Raw genomic sequence first — 9805 nt, forward strand, 5'->3', positions numbered from 1 at the left:
GCAACCAGACTAAACACGCTGAGCGCGTCAGACCGACTGACAGACAGACGGTCAAACAGACACCAGATGGAAAAAAGAGTCACGGTTCAGGAGATTTTTCAACCCTCAACTCATTCACAGCTGAGGAGGGATGAAGAAGTTGAGAGGAGGAGGGCGGGAAAAGGTAGGATGAGTCACCGGGGGGAGGAGGGTGAAGGAGAGAGAGGGAGGTGTACTTATGGTTGAGTGGCTCGCACTAGAGAGAGACCGGCCCACTCCACTAAAATCATTCAACTGGTGAACGAGGGAGCACACTCAACTCTGACGGAGCGAGAGAGGGAGGGAGCAGCAGAGGTAAAGAGAGAGAGAGGAACTCCCTTCATCTGGGATAACTTAGTCCTTCTCTAACACACACTCTGCACAGACTTCACCCCAGGAACAAGCTCCGTCCTGCAGCTTTTTTTCCCTCATCCATTCATCTCCTCTCAGAGTTTTTCCTCTTATTTTTTTCTTCTCCTTCTTTCTTTCTTTTTTCCTTTCTTTCGTGTGACGCCTCCACATTTTGCAGCCATCTGTCCCTGACAAAAAGATAAGGATTACTCATTTTCTCCCCTGCCGTTGTGTTTTTTCTCTCTTGTTTCTTTACAGTTTTTTCCGTTGGGTTGGCAGGTGGACTGTGAGCTGAGCTGAACTTTGCAGCCTCCAAACTTCTGACAGAGGAGACAAAGACAGGAGGACAGAGCGAGGAAGGGAATCTTCTCCGTCTCAAGGACTGAATTTTGATTGACTTTTGTCCTGATTTGGACTCTCGGAGATCCGACTGCCTCTTCAGAGCAGCCTCTCAGGTGTTTTGCTGGCAGCATGTCTTTGTTACCTTTACTGGGCTGGGCCCTCCTGGTCCTGGTGCAGATCCAGAGCGGGAAATCCTCCGTGGACCTGAAGTCCAGGCATCAGCCCGTCTCCCTGATGGTCCAGTCCTTACCGGATGCCTCCAGCGCCCACTGCCCGTCCTGCGCCCTGGCCAGGATGAGGAGAAATGAAGGGACGACGGCCGCGGGCGACGACTTGCTCGGGTACGAGGAGGAGAAGGCGGCTCAGCCGGACGTGGTGGAGGCGGTGAAGAGGCACATCCTCAACATGCTCCACCTGCAGGCCCGGCCCAACATCACCCGGCCGGTGCCGCGCGCCGCACTCCTCAACGCCCTGCGAAAACTTCACGTGGGGCGAGTGGCCGAGGACGGCAGCGTGCAGATCGAGGGCGAGGAGGAGTCGAGAGGGCGGGGAGGCCCCGGAGGAGGCAAGGGGGGAGGAGCGGCGGCGGCAGCCCGGGCGGGAGACGGCGGCGACGCGCCGGAGACGACCGAGATCATCACTTTCGCCGAGGCGGGTGAGTCTGACAGTCTTCCTGGTTCCACTCACACTGATGACATCACTAAGGATGTGTGCGATCAAATGCAGACCCTGGAAACAGTTTGTCCACCTGTTTAGTTCCACCTGCACGCTCCCTGACGCAGCCTGTCACCTCTGTAACTGCCTCCTGCTCTCAGCGGGAGCCGCTGGTTCTGCTGCTCCTCTGAGCGCTGGATCGTCTCCCTGACAGACGGTAGCAGCGGAGCGTAAATCAGCCAGAGGCAGAAAGGGACGCAGGTCCGGTTTGAAACGCAGCTGCGCCCCCTCCCACCTGCTCACCACAGTTAGAGTCCACGGTCTTAGCGTTTCCAAAGGGAAATGATTTGTCCTGAAGGTCCGGTCCTGTTGTGGGATTCTTAAAATGCCTCACCTGCCAGCTGTGGGCCGGCTCTGACGTCTGCTGGATTTCCTGTTGCTGCAGTTCAGGTTTCTGTAGGTGAGTCTGGAGCAGCAGATGGAAAAGATTTTTATAAAGTGGATCTTTGCAAACAGGCTGAGAGGAAAGTAGAGCGTAGATCTGCATGAAGAGCGCCTCTCTGTGGAGATCAAAGCTGCAGACGTGGTTTCTGTGTCTCTCAGGGTTCATCAGCTGCAAACAGACGAACCTACAGAACATAGAAAGGTTTTTCTAAATTCTATTCAGTTTATTTCTATAGCTCCAATTCACATCATGTCATCTCAGGTCACTTTTTATCAGATCATCCAGTCAGATTGATTCAAAGTTTTCTATCTAAGGAAAACCAGCTGATTGCATCGACTCATTGACTCTTCAGCAATCCCTCACACTAAGCATGCTTGTAGCGACAGTGGAGAGGAAAAACTCCCTTTGAACAGGAAGAAACCTCCAGCAGAACAAAAGAAAACACTAATCTTTTCTGGCTCGGTCCAGATAGCTGCATGAATAAAAATTGGTAGAACTTTAGAGAACTGGTCTTCTAAAGGCCGTCATGATCCGGTTCTGCTTCCACCGGGGGAGGGGCGGTCTTCAGTAAGGGTCCGACATCTTCAAAGCCTCTATGGTTGGCTGATTCTGATCCTGCTGGACGTTCTTCTCTATTGATCCCAGTCCTGAGTCGGGATGAGAAGCCGAGTCTCTTCACTAGTCGTCTTATAAATTGGATTTAAGTGGATGCTGTAGAACCCAGTTTGACTAAACTGGACTGACTGACTGACTGACGTGGTTCTGGAGATTAACCACCATCCATCAGACCAATGTTCTGATTTGACTCTTAAGAAATGGAGTAAATTAAACATTTTTAAAAACCTCAGATGTGTGGAAAGTGACGCTGGTTCTGTCAGACCAGCATAGCCATAGTCAATACGCAGCACAAGACCTCAGGTTTGCGTTTATCCTTTTAGTTTTGTACGAAAAATAGACTTTAAACTACCTGGATGGGCGGCTAGCCCTTTAGTCATGCATCAGATCCCCATACGCTTAAAAAAAACACAAGAAAGTAAGACATTAAATTGTTTTTTTGTTCATGACTTAAGAGATACATGCCCTCTGAGGTAGTTTAAAGTTTATTTTCAGTAGAAAACTAAAGCAATGACTATGGGTATGCTGATCTGACAGAACCTCAGTCCAGATCTGCTGAATCGGGTCCACCAGTCTTTGACTTTCCTCTCGGTTGGTTTTTGCAGCTTCTGTCGCAGCGGGCGGCTGCTGTAAACTCTGCAGAGCGCCGGGCCCTTAAACGGCTCCAGAAGTTCCTTTCAGTCAGCAGAACCTGGCGCCACCAGAACCCGGATCAGCAGTAGGGACGGTATGGGTTCTCCGGGTCGGTACCGGCTTGTGTTTTGACTGGACTCCTGCTGCTCCATGCCGCTGCAGAGAAAAACGCAGCGGTTAGACAGAGCCGCCTTTACAGTCGACATCTTGAAGCAATTTGCGCCACGTAAAGTAAGAAAAGGCACATTTGCGGATGAACTATTTACATTTTTGTCGAGTTGAAAATGATTGGATCAAACAGCAGCTCGAACATTCAAAGTTCTGCCGTAGGAGATTCGGTTTCTAAACAAAGCGCAGAGCTCATCAGTCACTCCGACCGTCTCACAGAGCCGCCTCCTTTTGAGGTTAGCGTCTAACGAGGCCATCAGCTCTCAGACTGCTTCCAGTTGCTTCATGCAGCTTCTGGCTCCAGTTTCTGCACATTTTAACACTTTAACACAATTATAAGGATCTGGACACTTTAATAAAGACATCATGAAATGATTCTAACTAACGATTTGTTGAAGTTTCTGCAGTAAAATTAACTGAAACTAAACATTACAAACCAGTGTGGTTTGTTTCATATATTCATTTATCCTATTTACTCACTAAAAAAGGCCACACCATCCCTGAGTGAAGCTGTTTGCAGCTTCTTCCATAACAAACCGGATTCTTTCTCAGGTTTATTCATAACATTTTACAGTTTACTGTAATTAGTTTTTACTCTGACTACTTACCATGATTGTAACTAAGGAGGAACGAACGCTGCTCAGGCAGAACAGGGCAGATTACCGAGCTATAAGGGATTAACCGTTCTCTCTTTGCTAAAATAAAATAAAAGGCAAATAGTTGAACACTTTTTTTCCATCAACACCAGTTAAACAAATTTATAATTCTCAGATTGAAAAAAAAAAAACAGAAAAATATTTTTTTGAGGGACAGAAGGAGGAGAAAGAAGATCCTCTGAACCTGAGGAGGTGAAATAAATCAGTGGAAAAAAGCGATAGTCATGACCTACCAGCAGGGGGCGACTATGAGGTTTTTAAACAAACTTTATTTACAAATAAAGAATATAAAGTTACAGACAGTAGTATCCTCGAGGTGGGGTAACAGAACTACAGAATTCCATGAAACAGAGAAAATAAAAATAGATTAGAAATGAAGTTCACCACTTAGAGTTATAAGTTTCACAGCTTTAGAGTTGGTGCATATTTTTAAGGAGTCCAAAAAACAGCATAAGCTCTGAAAACAGTGAGGTTGGGTTTGTTTTTAGCAAATTTGTTTTTAGCAAATGTATGTTCCACATTGTATGTGGAACATACATGTTTCAGAAAACTAACATTTATAATCTATTCTTTCTCAGACAAACTGAACTTGGAAAAACAGAACATGTTTAACATTCAGCAAAATAAGTATTTTGCATTTCCCATTAACAAAATTATTGAAGTCGCACCAAAAAACGTTGCTAAAAGAGAATTCCCAAAAAAGGTGGGTTAATGTTTCCTGATCGATGTGACAGAAGGAACAAAGTGGATCAATATTTGGAATATATTTGTTTTCATTACTGAATTAACAGGATAACATCTGTGTAACATTTTAACAAACACTTCCTGTATTTTATTAGAAACAAAAAATTGTTTGTTCCCAATTTATATCTGAAAATAGATTGTTCCAAGAAAAAGGTTGAGGCAGGTTTACTAACAGCTTTCCTCTGGATTATTTCCAGTTTTAATATTAAGGAATGGATCTGAATTCCCAATAAATAAATCTGGAAATCTGGGATTCTGGAAGTTACCTGATGTCGAGGCGTCTATGAGGAGCCTTGCCTGGCGCCGATCATTGAGCAATCATTTGGACTGAGCCGAATAACCTGAAGGCACCAAATGGACCAAACAGGCCACCGTCTTTAAATGTCCCAAAAATAAAAAATCACGCTGCTGTTTGTTTAAAACCAATTAATTCATTGTTTTTTATTCTAGTTCAACTAATAAAGTACTAACTTTATCTAGTCGGGTATTTAATGATATGAAGAACTTTTCTATATTTATTTTTTAAAAATTTTTACTATGGCAACACATTAAAAAAATTATATTGTTATAATGAATCTGTTAAAATTAGATTTGCTTACATTAAATTTCCTACATAGATGTGATCCTGTTTAGCTTAGAATGAATTCAAACCTGGTTATTAGATTTTTACAAAACTTTGATTTGAATCAATAATTTAGAAATTAGAAATAAAAGCCTCCTTTGGTTCCAAGCACCTGTGCTGTGAGGCCCCTAAATGGCCCCTGGGCCTCACTTTGGACACATCACTGTACGTAGATCTTTGACACATAGAAGCTGTTTGGCCCCTGATTTAACCTCCGCGTTCCTCCCAGGACCAGCCTATTCCAGCCTCCTGCATTAAATCCTATAGCAGCTTTCCGTACCCCCTGAACCCTCGGAAATAAACGGTGCATTCAGGGAGCTCTGTAATTATTTTGGGATGGAGAAGGCGGCTGAGGGAGTCAGGGATGACTGGATTCTTGGCTGAGATGAAGCGTCAACCTCTGTTTAGCAGCTCGGGGACAATATCTATCTGTCCCTGTTTTTTTCCTGTCCTCTGTTTAGAGCCTGTCCCTGTTTACCTTCCCCCCTCTCCTCCCCTCACTCACCACACACAGAGGACAATTAGGCTAATTGAACTTAATTGAACACATCATTAGCGACATTCCTGAATCCACTTTCATCCGCCTGCTCTGCTCCGCTCCGTGCGCTAACCTCAGCCCACCCCTGGCAGCCGGAGTGCGGAATAATCCCGTCTTTGTTGGGCCTATTCTGGCAGAGCGGCGACCTGCTTGGGGTCGCTTCGATGACCTCTGAGGCAGCTGATTGGAGGGCAGGAACATCTGTGTGATGTGGAACCAAAGCGTAGCTGGCAAGTAGTCACCTGTAGTTAGTTGGTCGTCAGCCCCCCCCCCCCGCTCCGCTCCATGGCTTCGGCGTTTTCGAGAATTTTACATGCGGCTGCGGTCCTGACGCGGCCGGGTTTATTGCCGTCCTCCCGTTGGTTTCTGCTGTGCTGTGGGGCAGAGATCCTCTATGTGTGGACAGATGAATCACTCCGTAGTAAACTTCCACAGACCGTGATCCTCAATATGTGTACTTGTGAGTTTTAGTGTGCTGGTGAACCGTCATCAGCCCCGGCACTGGTTTAATAAGAACACAAGACTCCCCTCCCTCCTTACCCAGCATGCATCACAGCAGACTTTTCCGTTCTCCAGACTGACAGCTGTCCCAGCATGCACTGCGGCAGCGGCAGCTTCCAGGTTAGCGCTCACAGAGCTGAGTGTTAAGTTAAAAGTTTTTAACTTTTTTGTTGCTGTTGTTCAATAAAAGTACGTTTTAAGATCATTTGAGGCAAGAAAATTATACTTTAAGCTTCACTATATGATTTATTAGCTGATTTAGTGCGAAATTTAAAAAGGTTCAGATGTTGAGACGACCGTGGCAACCAGTGGAGCTCCAAGGCTAACCGCAGTCAGGGCTAACATTAGCCCGTCTGCAGTGGCCAGGGCTATTGTTAGTCCATCTGAAGCGGCTAGGGCTATTGTTAGCCGTCTGCGGCAGGCAGGGCTAACATTAGCCCGTCTGAAGTGGCCACGGCTATCGTTACCTCGTCTGCAGCGACCAGGGCTAAGGTTAGCCCATCTGCGGCAGGCAGGGCTAACGTTAGCCCGTCTGCAGTGGCCAGGGCTATTGTTAGCCCGTCTGCGGCAGGCAGGGCTATTGTTACCTCGTCTGCAGTGGCCAGGGCTATTGTTAGCCCGTCTGCAGTGGCCAGGGCTATTGTTAGCCCGTCTGCAGTGGCCAGGGCTATTGTTAGCCCGTGTGAAACAGCCAGGGCTATTGTTAGCCCGTCTGCGGCAGGCAGGGCTATTGTTAGCCCGTCTGCAGTGGCCAGGGCTAAGGTTAGCCAACATGCGGCAGGCAGGGCTAATGTTAGCCCGTCTGCAGTGGCCAGGGCTATTGTTAGCCCGTCTGCGGCAGGCAGGGCTATTGTTAGCCCGTCTGCGGCAGGCAGGGCTATTGTTAGCCCGTTTGCGGCAGGCAGGGCTAACGTCAGCCCGTCTGCGGCAGGCAGGGCTAACGTTAGAGAGAAGGTTCTGATGGTTTTTCTGAGAGATTCCAGGCAATGGCAATCTGATCTGTTGCTGCTGAGGTGAAGAAACAATAGTCCGACTGAAAGAGGCCGATTTAGACGCTTCAGAACCAAAAACTTTTGAACTGTTGGAACTGAGGATCCCCCCCCCCCTGCAGCTGCAGGATGTGTGGAGGAAAAGCCCATCAGAGTGAGACCTCTGTGGTTTAGACACCGCTTTGGGAGGACAGGAAGGCGGCCGACTTCAAACGGAGAGGGAGGAGATGCTGGGAGCTGGAATTAGAGAGCCCAGCAATCCCTCCCAGCCCTGATAACGCTCCCTGAGCAACTCCTCCTGACTCAGCTCTCTGCACAGTTATATTTATCCCAGACTGCTGGGAGAAAGCGGGGGCACTGGGAGCCTCTGCTGGGGCGGGAAGCTGGGGGGTCATTCTGGGTTAACAGGAAGTCAGATTACAGATTCCTGCACAAATCAATAGAAGTGATCGGATCTTCTTGTTGGGTGCCAGCAGCACCTGAGTGCAGCTTAAGCAGGTGGAAATCTAAATCTTCAGGCTCAACATGCACTGATCGGCCTGCATGAGAGGAAACCCGATCGATTCAGTTCTACTGGTACCGCTAATAATTCTATTCTATTCAGTTTATTTCTATAGCGCCATTTCACAACACATGACATCTCAAAGCACTTTACATTCTATCTCTATTCTGCAGAGTGGGAGAATAGAGATAGAATGAAGCAGAATGATGAAAAAGGGGTCCCTATGTCCTCCAGCAGTCTAAGCCTATAGCAGCAGAACTATAGAGATAGATCAGGATAACCTGAGCCACTCTAACTAGAAGCTTTATCAAAAAGGAAAGTTTTAAGCCTAGCCTTAAAATGACCAACTGGTGTTTTACTTTCAGTCCATCCCATAAAGTTCTGGATGTTCTTGAAGGATCCATCTCAGGAGGAGTTTATTAAAATCGCTCCAGACAACCGGAGAATACTTCTTTCACAGATCAATGCAAACAATCTACAGATAGAAATTTATGAGGAGTTTTTGTTCTGAAGGATGTAGGATCTATTCATCCGGTTCTGGTGTTGGAGAAGAATGCAGGATGATCCACTGGTTCTGCTGCTGTTCTGAGCCCAACAGGAACCAGAGGTTTGGGTTTCTGGTTGTATCCTGATCCAAGAAGCTAGATGGGTTCTGTGGGAGCTTCAGAAAACGGTCCATGTTCTGGATGCTGGGAGGATGTGTGGCGTTTCCTTCAGCGGACAGACACTCAGTGTACGTCTGGTTCTGTTCATCAGGAGCGTCTGATTGGAGCTCCAGTACAGCTTCAACCAGAACAACTGGACCTGAGCTGCTGTGGTGGAAACCGTCTCTGATTGAAGCTCGTTCCGTTGGACTTTATAAATAAACGTCTGTGGGAACGGACTCAGCAGCTTTCATTTGGTTCAGATTGTTCCGGTCCCCAGAGGTTAATATGATTTCTAGATGAGGTCTGAAAATGAAAACCATGTCAGAGGCGGCTAACCATGACAGATGGTCTGTGTAGGAAAACAGAGCAGCTGAGGTCGGTTTGATGTTGGAACGACTCCCTGCTGTTTGAAGCCCGGCTCCCTCTGCTGGAACCGTTTTACGCCTCCTTTTTTTATCCGTCTCCAGCAGCCGGCGCACATGACGGGATGCTCTGCGGCGCAAACCGACGCGGTTTTCACACTCAGAGCCTCCGTTCGCTCCCCAGGAGCCGCTCTGCCTTCGCTTCATGGTGATCCACGACGCTAACGCCGAGAGACGGAGGACCGGTCTCTCTGCCAGACCTCATTCCAAACAGCCTTATGCATTATAGATGTTTCTACGGAAGACTATTAGGGCCAATGAAAAAATAAAAAAGTTAACTGATTTTTTTTATTTTATTTCAGTATAGTGTGGGAAAAAAGTCAGAATTCTGACTTTTTTATTGAATTCTGACTTTTTTATTGTCAGAATTCAGGCAGAATTCTGAGGTTAAAGTCAGAATTCTGACTTTTCTCCCATGTTAAAATGAAATAAAATTAAAAAATCAGTTAACTTTTTTTTTTTTCAGTGGCCCTAATCCTCTTCCGTATGAATCACACATAGAGCAGAAAAAAACGGATTCCTCTCTAAGGACTATATTCTATATTTTCAGTTTATGTTGTGTTAAATGCATTTGTTTGGATTCATGGTGTTTGTGAAAACATGCCATTCTGGCTCAAATCAGGCTCAGATAACATCTGCACACATGTGGAATAAATTCATAACATAATTGATCAGCAATAATTCATCTCCAGGTCAAACATGTTTCAGTTAAAAACTAAACGAGTGAAATGAGGATCTCCATCCTGAGGCGTCTAGAAAGGTTCACTGATTCTGTCTCTGTTGGAATTGAGAAAGTTCTAGAAAGGCTGCCGACTATAACTAACCTTAGAACAATGTTTGAAGAAAGTGTTCCTCTCACTCCTGAGCAGGGGTGGCTTTAGGAAATCTGGGGCCCTAGGCAAAGACAGGCAGGGGGCCCTCTGAATTGAGAAGGCAGCACATAAACAGCCCCATTCTC

At 46.5% G+C, this 9805-nt stretch overlaps 1 protein-coding gene across 1 annotated transcript in view; it reads left to right on the top strand.

Moving 5' to 3' along the window:
* Nucleotides 1–249: 249 nt before the first annotated feature.
* LOC107104447 (inhibin beta A chain-like) overlaps nt 250–9805 on the top strand; it is a 14932-nt gene continuing 5376 nt past the window's right edge. The window contains exons 1-2 of the mRNA XM_015404445.1: nt 250–333; nt 628–1366. Coding sequence (XP_015259931.1) covers nt 841–1366 — 526 coding nt within the window. The 5' untranslated portion in view covers nt 250–333; nt 628–840. The remainder of the gene's footprint in view (nt 334–627; nt 1367–9805) is intronic.

This window comes from Cyprinodon variegatus, unplaced genomic scaffold, assembly GCF_000732505.1.
Source record: "Cyprinodon variegatus isolate N-32 unplaced genomic scaffold, C_variegatus-1.0 Scaffold1747, whole genome shotgun sequence".
In the NCBI taxonomy this organism is placed as follows: domain Eukaryota; kingdom Metazoa; phylum Chordata; class Actinopteri; order Cyprinodontiformes; family Cyprinodontidae; genus Cyprinodon; species Cyprinodon variegatus.